The following is an 18,570-nucleotide window of genomic DNA, read 5'->3' as shown; positions in this document are numbered from 1 at the left end:
TTACAGATGCTTTAATTTAATTTATATAAACAGTCAAGTGTAAAAAGTTTTTACAACGTCAATCAATCACAACCGTTTGGTTATGATTTACGAAACTGTGTAAAACTTTTTACACCCGTGTGCAAATTAAACTCATGTTTAATGGTCTCAAAGACATAAACATAAAATATATATAAACCAGGTGGTTTACTTGTAGTTGTAAATCTTGTTTCAAAACATCTGTCAAATCCAAAGCCATTGTAAATGTCCAAACATATGCTCGATTGGCACAACTGCCTTTGGTTTGATTACTGTGTCAAGAATTACTGATACTCTCCCGTAAAAATCCATCTTGGTGGTGATGTGAATTCTTTTTTAGTATCACATTCCCATCTTGAATTATTTTTTCAAGATCAATGACCAATTATACCAATTCCAATCACTATTTAGTGTATATATATCATTCTTCTTGATATTAGTATAAAGCTGTTTCCCGCATCATGAAAGTTTTGTAACCAAATAAAATATAAACATCATAATACAACTTAACTTCAAATTTGTATCCATAATTTACCTTTTAGAAGTTCAGTTCTAAGCGATTTAAGTTTAAGTAGGAGATCAACCTACAAAATAGTTATATACACAACTATCAATGCAAAATAAAATACTTAAATTAAAAACCACGTCTTTGTTTGCACATTAAAAAACAAAGTTTTTTCATCCACCAGAGCCCAAACACATTTTAATTAACTTTTATTTCAAACCTTCAACTTGATAAAAGCATATTTCAAATCTAATAAATTCTTTCACTCCATCTTTATATTTTGTTCAGAGTCGATTAACAAACATTCATAGTTGATTTATAGTTTTGTAATTTTATTATAGTTAAATATTAAATCCTATCTACTAAACTTAAAAGAACAAAAGCAAATCAAAGAATCAAAAATATTTAATCCTTTAACCTCTCCTATATTTAATCCTTTAAACTCTTCAAGTTACAAAAATATTCCTTGTTTTTCTAAGGCATGTAAATATCTGAAATATACCTCTTGTTTTATGGTAAAGATGTTTGTGAATATAATAAGTATGGATATCGTGATGGATCAAAGTTACAAGGAAATCTTAGTGTGGAGACTCTAACATTAGATTCCACATCTGGCTCTAGTGTCTCATTTTTCAAAATTGCTATAGGACGTACACACACTAATAATATTTTCCATAGCGGCGGAAGCTCTGGTATAATTGGCCTTCAAAGTGGACCTATGTCACTTAAAACAAAATTTGTTGATTGGTTATGACCTAATAAGAAATACACTCTCTATCAAGCCTACTGATTGTACCGAACACCTAACATTGATTTAGTGTGTAATTGTTAAGACCCGCCCATTGTCCAAGTAAACATATAATTTTATAATTTTCTTTAATATTTTTGTGATATTATGCCTACAATCTGACAATAATGTATATAATGTCTTATAATGGTATAAATAAATTTATTCAATTTTTCTAGAAAACATGATTGATCCTATTTGGCTCTCCCGTTTTTCTCTTTTTTTCCTCCATATTCTTCTACTTAGATGACACAATGTAGTGATGATTGGTAGTTGTAAATGTCAAACTCTATGTATATGGTGATAAATTGGGGTGATATGAGATGAGTGCGTGTAAGAAATTTAAGATAAAAATGAATGAGAAATCACAATTATGGTTTCCATATTAAAAAAATGAGCAATGCCTCATTTGAAGGTAGTATAAAACTGTGGCTTTCTCGTTCTGGATTATGGTCTTCTTGTGAGATTGTAGGATTTTTTTTATGAAGTATGATATTATATTTTAACTGTAATGGAGATGTTATCATCCTATAAAGTCAAGTTGATCTTAATTGACAAATGTTTATTATTAGACTGAAGATTGTGGGATTCAAATTCAAAAATAAAGTTGATGAAATGTAATCGCAGTAACAATTTCAATATATATATGGAATTATGTTTAATAAAAAATATGGAATTATGAATTATGCTGGAGGAATGATTCCTTTTCAGTTGTCTCGTTCCATAAACCGCACTAATTAAAATGATATTGAATGTTAGAAAATGTAACGTTAAACTAAAATATGATATTGAATCATAGAAAATCTAACGTTAAATTAAAATATGATATTGTATTGCAGAAAATGTAACGTTAAAAAAAGTCATGTCCACCATAATTATTAGAGAATTATTTGAACTGATAAAACTTTTGAAAAATAAATTTGAATTATTTAAATAATAAAATTTAATTTATATACATAATTAAATGTAAAAATTTATTTATATTATAATTAATTATAACTATTAAATTATTAATAATATTTAAATTTTTGTCATAATTACTTATAAAACTAATTTAGTATCTTGACAATGGTTAACAAATAGTATCTTCACAATGGCTAATTTGGTGAAGAATTTTCGTTAGACATTATAATATGTCATATTAATTGAATATTTAATATCGTCATAGTGCATATTAATTTTTTTATGAAATTAACTTTTTTATGAAGTAATTTGTCCATAATTAATTAATACGTAATTATAATTACTCATAAATTAATTATTTGACTAAATTTTATCAATATATTTGAAAGATAGCATTGATGTGATATCAACATGGATAAGTCACATATTAATTACAACATCTTATCAAGATATTTAACGACAAAAATATATACACAGACTATTTTGATTGATGTTTTACAATGTTAGTGATATATTTATCAATTTATAAAATTAAGAGGCTAGTTTGAATGTCGGTAACAATCTCATCATATATTTGTATTCTTTAAAAGTAAGAAACCCATGTTGTCTTACATTTAAACAAAAAAAAATACAATTTATGTATCATTTGATGTAGCTAAATATCACTAGAAGGGGGGTTGAATAGGGATTTTGCTGTTTAAAAATAGTTTTCAAGTGTTTTAAAAGCTATCCTCTTGCTGAGGATGGCAAGCCCGAGGATGGGTTTTGAAAACTTTCAAATTTGAAACGCGTTAAAGAGTTAAGAAGCAAAAGAAGATTGACACACACTGTTTTTATACTGGTTCACCCAAAGATGGCTACGTCCAGTCCTCACACCCTTGTGAGATTTCACTAACTTTCAACAGATCGATCCTCAACCCGAGGATGATTACAAACTGTGTATTATCAAGCTTCACCAAGCTTACAATCAGATTTCAAATATTTTCCAGTGTACCCCACTTGGAAATTACAGTGTGATAAGAGAGTGATTGATTCTAAATACTTTCTCAAAAGATAAACAAAGATCTAATGTAGAATTTGTAGAAAGTATGAAGATATAAAGTGTTGCTTCTTGAAAGCTTTAAGATCAATGATCTTTTTTAATGCGATGTGTTGTGTTGTTGATGAAGATCAACTTGCTGCCATTTATAGAGTTCTTGTGATGTTCATTTCATGAGCCAAGCCTTTTTTGACCGTTGGAAAATTCATTTGTGAAATACCAAGGCTTTTCTTCATATTTACGAAAATGCCATTCAGCTCATTTGAAATTATGCATTCCTTGTCCAAGTACGAGGTACTGTTTTCTTGGCAATTGGGGACATGTGTTGTCCTTTTCTTTTTCCTTTCTTTAATGTTTGACTATGATGTGAAGTCCTTTTCATTCTCTTTCTTCAATGGCTTCATAAAGCTTCACAAAGTTCACATGTGGCCTTTTTTCTCTTTCCTCCATTTAATTCCTTGTAAGACATGTGATGTCCTTTTTTATTCTCTTTCTTTAAAGCTTTGTGAAGGCTTCACGTGATGCCTTCTTTCTTCTTTCCTTGCTATACGACATGTGATCAAATATATAAGGCTTGTTTGTTGTTGCCTTTTTGAAGCTTGACTTTTATAATCTTATTTAATCACATAATGGATCATATAGCCTTTTTGCCTATTATGATAAGTTGCTTTCATGATGTCTTGGAAGGCTTTTCGAGATATTGACTATGGACACATGCTATCATCATTCCTTGTACTTCTCTCTTTCAACTTTTCTTCAAAGGCCTTTCTTTAAACAATTTTTAATAGTATTTTGCCTTTATTGAATGAATCAAATAATTCATTCTTTAATACTATTATGCCCTTGTTGAATGAATTCAAATAATTCATTCTTTAATACTTTTATGCCCTTGTTTAAAAACTTCAAAACTGTGAGGATGCATAGCTGCAGTTTTTTCCAACTCGTGAGGCCATCCTCGGCACTTTCATACTTAGCATTTAACTCAGAATTTTTTCTTCTTTTTCCTTAATGAATGATAACCTGTTTACTTATATAAAACACTCAAAAGCACAGATTAGTCATTAAGCATAATCATAATCTTTAATTAATTTTGTTATCATTAAAACCAATTTAGAGAGATTTTGTCTCAACATCATTGACATATATTTATTTTTTATTTTTTTTATTTTTTATAAAAAATATTTATCTCGTGTTTTTTTTTTTTGTATAAGTGAAAAAGATTTGTATCATTTTTTTAATATTCATCGCTGTCAAATATTTGTCTTGTATTTTATTAATGTATCAATAACAAAGATTTGTCATGTGATGTTTTATATATATATATATATATATCACTCACAAATTTTTGTCTCATATTTTTTATGCATCATTTATAAATATTTATGTCATATTTTATTTTTAATATTTATCAATGACAAATATTTGTCTTATGTTTTTGTATGTATTAGTGATAAACATTTATTGCGTGATTTTTTATACTTATTACTAAAAAATATATGTCTTGTATTTTTTATACATCAGCTATAAGTCTCACATTCAAAATCCCCTTAAAATATTCACTACTAAACCCCTTAATATTAGACTTTCTGTTGATATAATTTTTTAAAGCTCTGATCTACTTTTTAATTATTTTTTGTTGGTTTAAGTTAGGGGTTCGTGGATCCAAGGAAAAATTTGTCAATTTTTTTTTATAAAAAAAATCGAAAGATACATTTGAAAAAGTGGATTTATAGACCCCACTAAGTCCACAAAATTTTAGGAGTTTTTTAGTTTTGAAGACTTTCTTTTTTGTTGTCTTTTTAACTATAAAATATTTTAGCTCTTCTAACATGTGGCTGAAACCAATAATTAGTGGATTTGTGAAATTGACGGTTATACGTGTTATTCTAATATTTGTTATGTATTTTTTTTATATATTAGTCACAAATATTTTTTCTTTGATTTTTTATATTTATTTATCATTGACAAAAAAAAATTTATTGTGTTTTTTTATACAATAGTTATAAATATTTATTCTGCATTTTTTAATATTTATTAATGTCAAATATTTTGTGTACCTTATTTTTTATAAATATGTCATTTGCATTTTAAAAAATAAAATAAAATTATAACTTCTCAATTTTTAACTTCTAAAAACTACTTCATTTTTTAATTCTTAAATTATAATTTTTTGTTAAAAAATATTTTATTTAATGAATAAAATTATAAAAAAGTAGGGCATTTAAAAAAATAAGTTTGAGACTAGGGCAGTTAGGAAAAACAAAATTAAAAGAGGGATATACATGTAAAAAACTCTAATAAATAAGGAGGATAATGTTGGGTTTTTTGTGGTGCTCTCGTTTGTTATATTGATATATACATATATTGATAATTAGTAAATATTTGTCTTGTGATATTTTATATATACTACTTACAAATATTTATCTCTGATTTTTTATTCATAAATTAAAAATATTTATTGTGTATTATTTTAATATTTGTTCTGTTTTTTTATGTATCATTGACAAATATTTGTCTTATAATTTTTATATTTATTTATCACTTACAAATTATTTGTTCCATAATCTTTTATATTTATTTATCGTTGTAAATGTTTGTTTCGTGTTTTTTTATATAATAATTATAAATATTTATTTTGCATTTTTTAATATTTATTCATCGCAAATATTTTGTGTAGCCTTTTTTTTTTTTTTACAAATATATCATTTGGAGTTTTGTCTTTAAATAAATTGTAGCTTCTCAATTCTTAACTTCCAAAATTCACTTCATTTTTTTTAATCAAAAACACTACTATATTTAATAAATAAAATTGTCATTTTTATCTCTCATATTCTTACGATGTTTAAAAGTGACAGTGCTCTCCTTTCTTACATTATCAAATGAATAAAATTATCATATTCATTCCTCATATTCTTGCAATGGTTAAAAATGAGGAGGAGGATGTTGGGTTTTTTGGTAGTGCTCTCTTTTCTTATATTATCAAATTTCTTATATTATAAAAAAACACTACTGTATTTAATGAATAAATTATCATTTTATTTTTCATATTCTTATAATGATTAAAAACGACAAAAGTAAAGTTATTGATAATTTTTGGTAGTGCTTTGCTTTTCAAGTAAAATTTAAGTTGTATTATGTTGTTTGGCTACCAAAAATTATCAATATAATAAACGAGAGCCAAACAAAATATAAACAACATAATACAACTTAACTTAAATTTTTTAAATTTTGTATCTATAATTTACTTTTTAGAAGTTCAGTCCTGAGTGATTTAAACATAGGTAGGAGATCAAACTTCAAAATAGTTATATAGACACAACTATCAATGCAATAAAAGACTTAAATTAAAATCATGTCCTTTTTTGGACATTATAGAACAAAGTTTTTTCATCCACCGCAACAAAAACAAATTTTAATTAACTTTTATTTCAAACCTTCAACTTGATAAGAAGAGCATATTTCAAACATAGCAAACTTTTTGACTCTATAATTATATTCTTTTGACATTTGATAAACAAACATCTATCTCTGATGTATAGTTCAGTAATCTTATTATAGTTATATATTAAATTAAATTAAAGAATCAAATACAAAAATTTGTATCATTTAAATTTATAATTCCTAAATATTTATGCATTTTATTCATAAGTTCTAATAATTTTATAAACAAAAGAGAAATATGAATCAATATAAATTTTTCTATTATCAAGTATTATTCGTTTATAAGAGTATTAGAATATTTATCTTACTTAATCAGAGTATACAGATCCATTAAAGTATCTGTGTTATTAACATTTGTCAAAGTCTAATGTAAAAATTACCATTCGTTCAACATTGGACAATTAGCATTTTTTTAATCAAAATTAGCTGCATACAGAAAATGCAAGTGATTATTTTATCAAACAAATTGCAACAAATAACCATTATCCCCATGCCTATTATAGTGATGTTACTTCTTTTGATTTTTTGGTACAACAATGATGTCGATGTCATTATACTTGTTAAAATTATACAGCAATGTCACTATTACAACAAATACTTAATAAAATTATACAATATTACCATCAAACAAAGAGTCAGTAAATCTTTCAACACAAATATAAATATTAACTCAAAACACAACATAAACAACTTTTACAACAAAAAGGTAGCAAAATTATACAATGCCACCATCACAAAAAATAGTATGTGAGAGCTTCCAACACAAATAGAAATATTAATTCAAAACACAACACAAACAACTAGAACAACAAAAATTCATAACATAGATAAGGTCATTGAAATAAAGACATAAGCCATTGAAAGGAAGAAATTTTAAGAAACATGTTGAAGAGACACCACAAAGGTGTAGATGAACATGACGACGAAGCCAAAACGACAAAACTGCCACAATAACGAAGACAATGAGTGGTTATTAAGGTGATTGACGAAGACAATTGATTTCTAGTTTTGAAATAAAACAAAGGTTTAATCACAATGATTATTAGCGCGAAGAGATAATAGAAGAAAAATAAGGATTTATGCGTTTGTTGAAAAAATAAAGTATTAGCGGGAAGCCATAGAGAAACATTGTGAGTATGACTTAGCAGATGCTACATTTTATTAAAATTTACAACATTTAATCATTAAGCTTATGTATTGACAACACTTAGATAAAATTTTAATGCATTTATAACGTTTTAAGTAAAACACAAAAAAACACTGTTTCGTCTATTGTATATTTTTAATATCTCTTACGATATAAGCACTATGTTATGTGCACTATAAAAACCGAACCGAAGCAAATTTACATTAAAATTTATAGCGTTTAATCATAAAGTAGTAAATTTTTAATACATTCATAGCGGTAATATGTAAAAAGGACTATACTTTCATAGCGCTTATGTAAAAAATACTATGTCAAATAACCAATTAATATTTTTTTTAATGAAATTGGTTTGTCCGATCAATTAACATGTACTAAAACTAGTCGGACAATTCACTTGAAACAGGTAAGTCAAATTGCATGACAATCACCTTTTTTCTATAGATGAAATTCGAGATAAAAAATCTTACTTACCTATCTAATCACAAATAAAAAACACATAAAAAAATATTTTAAAAAAAAATTATTTTATTCTATTTCAACTCTTAATTTAATATTATTTACGTCACTTTCAAATATATTATATATTTTTTGATTCATCCAAATTTATTATTACATAAACTTTTCCAATTTAGTCAAAAAAGATAATACTATATATTTAATTGGTTCATAATAAGTTAATCGATGTTTAAAAGTTATTTAAAATATGAGTTAACTCTCTTTTCGACTTTATAATAACAATAATGACTAAATCAATATCAATTCGATAAAAATAATTAAAAATAAAATTAATTAATTATATCATTATTTTAAAAAAATAATCATTAATTTATATTTAAAAATATTATCAATCATAGAAAAAACTTTAAAAATTTTAATTAGTAATACCCTTACAATTTTCCTATTTATTATTACTTCAACAAAATTAACATATAGATATTTGAAGAACCTGACCAAAAAACAGCTTAGTATACAGATATAACAAAGATCTTCAAAAAAAAAAATGAGACACGAATGTCTGGTTAGTGTCCTTCTTATAGCAAACATGCTTATGGCTACACGCCTTACCCTCACTCTCTCTCTTTCTCGTTCTCGTTCCATTCTAAAACGCACTTCTCCTTCCATTTTCAACCCTAATAAATTCCCTAAATCCCTTCCTTGTCCTCTCTGGTCCTCTTCATTTTCCTTCTGCATCGATCAACTTCACAAGTCCACTTCATCTAATCCCTTCACTACTACTTGCTCATTCTCTTCTCCTCTATCTTCTTCATCCATGGCTGCTTCTTCATTCGACGATTCCAATCCTCTTCTTCAGGACTTTGTCTTCCCACCTTTCGATGCTGTTGAACCTAAACACGTGCGACCTGGGATTCGTGCACTTCTTAACAACCTGGTAATCAAGTTTTTAACTTTTGCTCAATTTTGGATTATTTGTAGCGTTTTGATTAATGGGTCTTCATTTGATTTGATTTGTAGGAACGTGATTTGGAGGAACTTGAACGTACTGTTGAACCTTCTTGGCCTAAGTTGGTTGAACCGTTGGAGAAGATTGTGGATAAGTTGTCTGTTGTTTGGGGTTTGGTTAATCATCTCAAATCTGTTAAGGATAGTTCTGAGCTTCGTTCAGCAATTGAGGATGTGCAGGTGTTTATTTTAATTTTATTTTTGTTTCGGTGTTTTTGTTATGTGTAACTGTGCATTTCTAGATATTGTCTTTTGTTGAAGGGAGTGTTATATTTTTGTGTTAATGTGATTGATTTTGTGTGTTTGGGATGTAGGGCAATACTTTATTTATGTGAATCAGTGTTGTGAATTAGCCACAGCACTATAACACTGTAGCATATCGGATTTTGATGAATCCACTATGAAAACTGTTATGCTATCCTAGTTTTGCTGTTAGGGCTGTAGCGTCCGCTATTCTAGTAGCAATAGCAGAAAAGAGAGAATTTTAGGGTTTTTAAAGATAATAAAACTGAAGAGTTTGCATGTGTGTCAAACATGATCTATTTTTTATATAGAAAAATTGAAGAGTGGGTAAGTATTATTGCTGTTTTGCATAGCGGATTTATGGCGTTCCACTATTTTCTGCAATCTGCCATTGATAACATTGAAGTGAATTAGTTTATTTGCCTCACCTTTTTTAGCACATGATTATCTGAGCCATATTGCAACATGTGATTCTGTTGTTTTGCTCCCTTGTTTAAAATATTTTCATGGGTTTTTGGCAATCTATGTATTTCTCTTATGAAATGTGATTGCTATAATTTTGTTGTGCTAACAAGGATTACATTATATTTGCAGGCAGACAAAGTTAAGTTTCAGCTTAGACTAGGTCAAAGCAAGCCTCTTTATAATGCATTCAAAGCTATTCGAGAGTCACCTGATTGGCAGACACTTAGTGAGGCTCGCAAACGAATTGTTGAAAGTAAGTTACAAAATGTCTTTTTGTTTATGCTGTTCTTGTGATATTTTGTTTTATTTCTTCTGTATTTGCATGTTATTTTAAGTTTTGCTTGAATTGCTTCGCATTGCATTCCAATGCTGCTTCTCAGCTTCTTGATTTTTTTATCTTGTAAGATGGAGAATTGTGAAAAATGCTTGATGTGTAGTTGGTGTGAAGTTTTCTGATTTATGGCTCCACTCTTTTGCTAATTTTATGATTTATTGTGAGAGAGGTGTTTTCACTTATTCATATTTGACCTGTAGTATGGAATATCTTGTTGACTTTACTCATAAACTCATGCCAAATAACATACTGTTGTTCCATTTACCTTCCACTTGATTGTTGACAAATTTATTGTTTGTGGCTTGTCATTTTATGTTGTAACAGTTATATTTATGCCTTTGCAGACCAAATTAAGGAGGCTGTTCTTAATGGTGTTTCTCTTGAAGATGATAAAAGAGAACAGTTTAACAAAATTGAACAGGTGTGCTATTTTAACAACTAAAAACAAATGTAAATTGTGACTATTAAATTTAGAAGTGTGGGCTATTTGATTCCCACTTTCCCACCATTTAGAGTGATTATGTACTAGGCTTTGGCTGTATTGCTATCTTTATTTATTTAAGCAACTAGAAATATCCTGTTCTCAGACTAGGAGGGAAAATGAACTTGTAATTGAACATATTTTGAAGTTTTAAATGTGTCTTACAAAAAAATACGACAAGAAACATGAACTGGTAAAATTTGGCTAATATTGAAAAATTCAGAACTCTACAAGGAGCCATACGCAACAGCCTGAAAGTGATTGTACTTTATAACAAAATTCAATTATATGTTTTCTTTTAGTTATATATATTTTTTTGTCGGTTTCATTTGTAGGAGCTGGAAAGATTATCAGAAAAATTTGGGGAGAACGTTCTGGATGCAACCAAAAAGTTTGAAAAGCTCATTACAGATAAGAAAGAGATTGAAGGATTACCTGCTACGGCTCTTGGGTTGGCTGCACAAAGCGCAGTATCCAAGGTATATCATGTTGACACTTGTTATTATTTGTAAGTTGTGACAGTCAGCTATCTTTTTGAATTTTGATTACTTGGTGGAAAAATGCAGGGGCATGAAAATGCCACTGCTGAGAATGGGCCATGGATAATTACATTGGATGCACCGAGTTATATTGCTGTCATGCAACATGCACGCAACCGTTCTTTGCGGGAGGAAGTCTACCGGGCCTATATATCACGTGCATCTAGTGGAGATTTGGATAATACTGAACTGATTGAGCAAATTTTAAAGCTTAGGTTGGAAAAGGCCAAGCTTCTCAACTACAATAACTATGCTGAGGTATGACTCTTTCATTATTAAGAATATAATAATCCTATGTAGGTTGCTGATGTATTTATTATCTATCAGGTTAGCATGGCAACCAAAATGGCAACTGTTGATAAAGCAGAAGAGCTTCTAGAAAAGCTTCGTAGAGCTTCCTGGGATGCTGCAGTACAAGGTAGTGTATAAGATGTCTCTATGTCGTAGTTTTTACGTCATGCTTTAAATTGTATGCAGTTTTTTCAATTAGTTAATGGGGTGAGTGTATTGTGTATATATTTTGAGTAAGCTCCTTATTGCCATTGTTCTTCCTTCTAGATATGGAAGACCTTAAGAAATTCTCGAAAGATGAGGGTGCATCAGAAGCTGATGATTTGACACATTGGGACATTAGCTTTTGGAGTGAGAGGCTTCGTGAATCAAAATATGACATTAATGAGGTTGCTCTCTCTCTCTCTCACTCACTTGCAGATGATCAATGAAAAAATTTAGAATGACTGGAAGAAGGATTAACTTACATTCTTCATATTTTTAAATTTAATACACTGTTCGTGTTTAGAATAATTTGCACACCTCAATCTTTTATACAACTTGAAGGCCCTTTTTGAATAAAAGTTGCAAGAGGTTATCATGAGCCAGACATATATTTTTAAGTATTTTGTTGTCTGTTGTAAATATCCTACCAAAACACATTTTCAGAAAACTGTACCATATTAGCCTCATGCAGTTGTAATGTCTTTTTCAAAAGAAGGGCAATTTAATGCTATAAAGCCTTGCCAGTGTGGGGTCTAGCGAAGAGGGTTGGACTTGTTGATCTATTGTAGGCAGACTTAGCACATTGATAAGAGGCTAATTCTACCATTCTACGCCTTCAACCAGTGTCAGTTACCTCCAAGTCAAGTCATATGGCGGCAGTTCCAACGGTTACATCAAGGCTTCATTTCATATATAATTATTTTTAATTTCAAAATTTGTAATTGCATATCATGATTCATGAAGGATCTCATTATTTGATTTCCATCATTTTGTTCCTTCATATGATTTTTTTTTTGCCACTAAACATTCCTTTTTTCTCTAAAACTATCTAACTAATGACATAGGCATATTAATTAAAGGGAAAGCTCCATAGTTTGTTCACCGTACTTTTGACATTCTGAAAGCTATTTTATTCATATCAACCACATAAGAAATTTCATTTGTCTCAGTCCCACTAGAGAGTTATAGTACTCCCTTTGTCCCTTAGTAATTGACGACAAAAAAAAAAAAATTGTTCCTAAATAATTGAGACTTTCAATTTTAAAAGTGATATTAATTATATTTTTCCAATTGTATCCTTTAATTAATTAATACTAGATGCTCCACTCCCAATTTAATATCTCCCACTTTGTATTTATGCTAATAGTAAATACATCGATACTTGATAAGGGTAATTTAGTAAAATGCATATTTCCTTTGTTATTGAAACTTCTAATCTGCCTAGGAAAGCTCATACATCTTCTGGTTTTTTCTCATAGGAAGAACTGCGCCCATTTTTCTCTCTGCCAAATGTCATGGATGGTCTCTTTCACCTTGCAAAAACACTTTTCGGCATTGAAATTGAGCAAGCTGATGGTCTAGCTCCGGTAATCAAATTCCCTTTTGTTCATCTGTGGTTCTTGTATTGGGGAGCATTTATTTTACACTTTCTGACACATGATTATTGTTATTCAGGTTTGGAATAAAGATGTCAAGTTTTTCCGTGTTAAAGATTCTTCAGGCAGTCCAGTTGCGTATTTTTATTTTGATCCCTACAGTCGTCCTTCTGAAAAAAGGCAAGGTGCATGGATGGATGAAGTTGTTGCTCGCAGTCGTGTACTGTCACCTGATGGTGGTAACTCATCAAGGTTGCCTGTTGCCCACATGGTGTGCAATCAAACACCTCCAGTAGGAAGCAAGCCAAGTCTAATGACATTCCGTGAGGTAACCCATATTTGCTCTGTATTTTTCTATTCTATATTTTATATTTTTTAAACTATAATTATTTTTGTGTAATAAAAGAAAGTTGCCCAGGCTAATATTAATAGGAGAACTAATTGCTTCTAACAGTGTTTGTCTTTCACATGATTACATGTTTTAGACCAAGTCAAAGATTACTTAAATACATATTTTTCCCAATGGCATTTATTAATAGGTTCTGAACTTAACTATGTAGTCTAAATGCGCATAAATGACCACTCACTATCTTTCCAGTTAACTGTATTCTTAGACATAATTTGTGTTGAAATTATGAGTTTTAGATAAGGAGAACAGAAATAATGACTTCAAATTTAATGGTGTAATATGATTGATAATAACTTGATACAAAAGATTTTTAACACTAATTCTTATTTTTAGGGATACAAGACTCCTAATCCTAAATAAATATGAAAATGAGGAAACGAATCATGACATTAAATACGTAAGTAATATGAAAACTAATCTTGGGTGATAATCTAAGATATTTGAGGTTAGAATTTAGAAACTAATCTTATGTGATATGTAAACTGAGCTGCAGTTACTATATGTTACAGTATGTTACTGACAATTTGATGTGCCGACTGAGCTGAAGTGACTAAGTTGTTTCCTATTTAATGACTATAAATTTAAAATGGTTCTGCGAACTATATTTTACATTTTCTCCCTTTTCTCAGGTTGAGACTGTCTTCCATGAATTTGGCCATGCACTTCAACATATGCTTACTAAGGAAGATGAGGGTCTAGTTGCTGGTATTAGGGGAATAGAGTGGGATGCTGTTGAATTACCTTCTCAGTTTATGGAAAACTGGTGTTACCATAAGTAAGTAATAAATCCATCTGAAGTTTATGCCCTTGTCTGACATGGATGTTACTTTCATCCTACCTTTTGTCGTAACTTTATATTGAAACTTCCTGAAAAACTTCTGCTATATATGTTTTGGAAATCAATGCTTTTCAGCTATACATGGTCTTGTTCTTGGATTTAGCTCAACATTCTACTTCTTTATTGGGCATGTTTGTTTTCCCTGATCCATTTTAATGTATTTTTTTATATTTATGCAATTTTTTGTTTCTTTAGAGAGACTTTAATGGGCATTGCAAAACATTTTGAAACTGGGGAGACTCTCCCTGAAGATGTATATTTGAAGCTTGTTGCTGCCAGAACTTATCGTGCTGGCACTCTCAGTCTCCGACAGGTCAGTACGAATATATTGATTAACTACACCTTTTCTATATTTTCATTATAATTGAAAGTTGCATATTTTACTCTTTGCTCATCAATTTATGTCTCTGCCTCATTTGCAATAGCATCTTATGGCTGTTTTTGTGAATTCAAAGCAGAAGTATATACTGTTACTAGTTCTGAACTTTATTATGCAACAACTATTCTTTTTCTCGTTTTTAATGCCATATTCTAATCTTTCTTTATTGTGTTGTGTTACATGTTTTAAATAAATGATTTTCAATTTCATTGTAATCTATATTTGTTGCAGATAAAATTTGCAACTGTAGATCTGGAACTTCATACAAAATATGTTCCTGGGGGACCAGAGTCCATCTATGATGTTGACCGCAGAGTTTCTGAGAAAACTCAAGTGATTCCTCCATTGCCAGAGGACAGGTTCCTTTGCAGCTTTAGTCATATATTCGCAGGTTTGCTGTGCTTCTTATACCTCTTTCTCTTTTCCTATATATATGTTATTTTGCACAAACCAATAAATATTTTTTATTAATAAGCAAATTTCAACTTACTTTTTCTATAAGCAAGGGCATATATGACAAAAAAAGTGGTTAATATAATTTTGAAATTTGGAAACAACAAATAAATAAGAACATTTCTTCCTAAAATCCAACAATTAAAAAGGAAGGGTGGGAGTATGCAATTATCATCTTGATGAAACTCATATTTTATTAATTTTCTTCTGGATTTTTCATTTGTTAGGTGGATATGCAGCTGGATACTATAGCTACAAGGTATATTCTGTATTTCTTTGATAATTTTGTTATTATCGACATTTTGTTTCGTATATTGTGGATCTTTCATGGCAGTGTAGTACACAACAAAGGGGAAAACAACTATTCATATCTTATGGTGAATTTGTGTGTTATGCAGTGGGCTGAGGTGCTGTCTGCAGATGCTTTCTCTGCATTTGAGGATGCTGGATTAGATAATAACAAGGTATATTTGATTAAGAAAATCTGTCAATAAGGATTTGTTTTTCTGTTTAGCGACATGTATTTGTCTTTAATCTTCAATTTTTTTTTTCTTTTCGCGATTTATAATTAAAAAAAAGAATACAACATAGCTTATCTATTATATTTCTAAAGAGTAAACCATCATTTTAGTTGCCAAATGACCGTTGTTTGATTTCGACCATTATTATTGCATTTTTGAACAGGCTGTTAAAGAAACTGGACACAAGTTCAGGGAGACCATTCTTGCTCTTGGAGGTGGCAAGGCACCGCTAGAGGTGAGAATTGAGATAATACATTATCTAGAAAATATATCTTATATATTTTGAAGTTGTAAATTGAGTACATGCACTAATTCCCTTAAATAAACTATGCTAAACCTAATGGGTTTGATTAGGCCTCTTAGAATTTAGGTTGAGTCTAACATAACCCCAAAAAACCGCCTTGTAGGGTGAGAACTACTTACCACTTATCAACACTTAGTCATATCTAATCTCATTAAATGTGAGACTCTTAACAAGGTCAAATACAAATATTATAAATAAATACAAATATACATCATTTACAACACATTACATTATAAAATCTCATTAATTAGTTCTTACATTTATTTTGTGCAGCTTGCTTGTTAATGAAAGATATAGTACAAAAAAATATTACAATGAATAATCTATAACATGTATATTATGTGGAGTAACTAGTAATTTTCACCAAATTGGTGTGTGTTGAACTTATTTAATGCAATGTGGTTTTATGCAGGTCTTTGTGCAATTCCGTGGCAGAGAACCAACACCAGATGCATTGCTCAGACACAATGGCCTGATTGCAGCTTAGAAATATTAAGATTTATTCCCAATCTTTGTTTTTTGTTTTTTTGACAAAAATCCACTATAATTTATAATAATATAGTTGTGTTTCTTAACATTTTAGAAATTGTCACATTTTAAATTTTATATATTATATTACAACATTTAAAAGGAATTTAAATTTTTAAATAAAATTATTTTGCTATTAATATTTTGTTCAATGAGATAAACATTTTGGCGCTTGTAATTAATTCAAACAAAAACTTAATGTTCTTATCTTTGTGTCATAATTAGTTAGTGGTAACTTGTTTATTCTGAAAGCTACGTTGGAACAACTTGGGTATTCCGTGTCTTCACGTCTTGCAGAAGTGGTGGATGAAGTCTGAAGCAACCTCTTGTACTACCAACTTTATTTTTAAATTTTTTCTTTGATTTGTAAATGATGAAACGGAATGAATAATGAATTTTAACAACTATCCTTGTTATGAACCAATTGGAGATAGTTTATTTTCCCACATTATGTTTTTAAAAAACCACATGTGTTTTGGAAGTATAAAAGAAATTCATTAAAGAAAAATTTCATGAGTTTATCATTCCCTTAAGCACATTTTCATATCGAAACCCCCATTGTGAAGTAAGAAAAATTTGTGCTTATAAAGATGATTGTTTTTGCAAAACATCATCTCTCTCTCTCTACTTTTTCATGCACTCACTTAAAAAGTTGTATTAAAATAACAATCTTGCTAATAAATGTTTTAAGGAATTAAAAGTTAAGTTCAGCGGTGAAATAAAACTAATTTTAAATTTTCAATGTTGAAAATACAAATTTCAATATATATTTTCAGTTGAATACTTCTATATATGATTCTTTAACATGTGTCCTTTGGACAAAACACTTATTAGCATTTCTTAAAATAAATTAGTGTTGTTGAATATGATGATATAATTATTGATGAGACATATTTAGTTTTTTTTTTTGAGATGTTGAGTGATTATTAAACACTATCATTAAAAAAAAGTAATATGTAATTCCAGACTTGCTGAAGCGTTTGCATATTTTCGCAATGGAATGTCTCCAACCACGTGTCTACGTAGAAGCTCCAAGTCATAGTTTTCTAACCTATTTTGAGTTTAACATACCTTCATCGTGAAAACAAACACTCTATAAATACAAAATGAAAGAGTTCTATTGTAGACGTTCTTAAAGTTGGTTGGACTTGGTAGTAAATCTAAGTAAATGTTAATTTAGGTGAATCTTATCATGAATTGCACACACCTAATCTAAGTTATGTTATCTCTTCCTCCCATTGACCACTTCACCTTCCTCCTCCCCTCTTTCTCTAATCACTACTAGTAGTCTCTCTATTGGAACCCGATGGAGAGCCTTACATCCTGAGGTTGATCTTTACATTGGACTAAGAGCAATTAAATAAGTGACTTTGATATCAGTGTTTCACCAAAAACCTTTAAGGTATTAAGTATATGAGTCATTTCACTTATATGTTGTTCCACATCTACTCTTCTATCTAATGTGAGACTTTTAACTTAAACTTGATACATTAATATCATCTCACTCAAGTGTGAGACTATCCACGTTCTTGATCCAACACCAAAAAACTCTCTCACTTTCCCACCATGTCAAACTTAACTTTGATACTAGTGTTAGAACTTGAGGTAAAACCTTAAATCTTGGAGTGACTCATTTTATTAGATTAAGAGCAATCACATAAGTGACTTTTACGTCACACTTGCACCCAAAATCTTAAAACATTGAGTATCTGAGTTATCTTACTTATATAATGTTCAACATTCACATTTCCAGTTAATGTGATACTCTTACTCACCCTTGATATTCCCCTTCAAACGAAGACCTTTTCATCCACATTTACTTGCAATGCGGTTGACATTCAACATCAACGAAACACTTCATCTAACTACCATTGTTAGGAAGACTTTCAAAACAAGTAGCCGAC

The 18,570-nt window shown here is 29.4% G+C and overlaps 1 protein-coding gene across 1 annotated transcript; it reads left to right on the top strand.

Annotated features, from left to right (window-relative positions):
* The first annotated feature begins 8,825 nt into the window (after positions 1-8,825).
* On the top strand, positions 8,826-16,806 carry LOC101507357 (probable cytosolic oligopeptidase A). The gene is made up of 17 exons (XM_004512494.4): positions 8,826-9,230; positions 9,314-9,481; positions 10,139-10,262; positions 10,688-10,764; positions 11,160-11,303; positions 11,391-11,621; positions 11,691-11,781; positions 11,922-12,043; positions 13,118-13,225; positions 13,314-13,562; positions 14,273-14,418; positions 14,677-14,794; positions 15,092-15,251; positions 15,541-15,572; positions 15,712-15,777; positions 15,998-16,069; positions 16,551-16,806. The coding sequence occupies exons 1-17, from the start codon at positions 8,841-8,843 to the stop codon at positions 16,623-16,625; spliced, it is 2,373 nt and encodes a 790-aa protein (XP_004512551.1). The 5' UTR covers positions 8,826-8,840; the 3' UTR covers positions 16,626-16,806.
* Positions 16,807-18,570: the final 1,764 nt, after the last annotated feature.

This window comes from Cicer arietinum, chromosome 8, assembly GCF_000331145.2.
Source record: "Cicer arietinum cultivar CDC Frontier isolate Library 1 chromosome 8, Cicar.CDCFrontier_v2.0, whole genome shotgun sequence".
NCBI lineage: Eukaryota > Viridiplantae > Streptophyta > Magnoliopsida > Fabales > Fabaceae > Cicer > Cicer arietinum.
This window is presented reverse-complemented; position numbering and strand designations above follow the sequence as displayed.

Bases quoted from the DNA above. Each gene is read 5' to 3' on its own strand.
- LOC101507357 (XM_004512494.4), top strand. From the start codon at position 8,841: ATGAGACACGAATGTCTGGTTAGTGTCCTTCTTATAGCAAACATGCTT. The intron at 12,044-13,117 runs GTTGCTCTCTCT...TTTTTCTCATAG, and splicing joins CAAAATATGACATTAATGAG to GAAGAACTGCGCCCATTTTT. The intron at 14,795-15,091 runs GTCAGTACGAAT...TATTTGTTGCAG, and splicing joins GCACTCTCAGTCTCCGACAG to ATAAAATTTGCAACTGTAGA.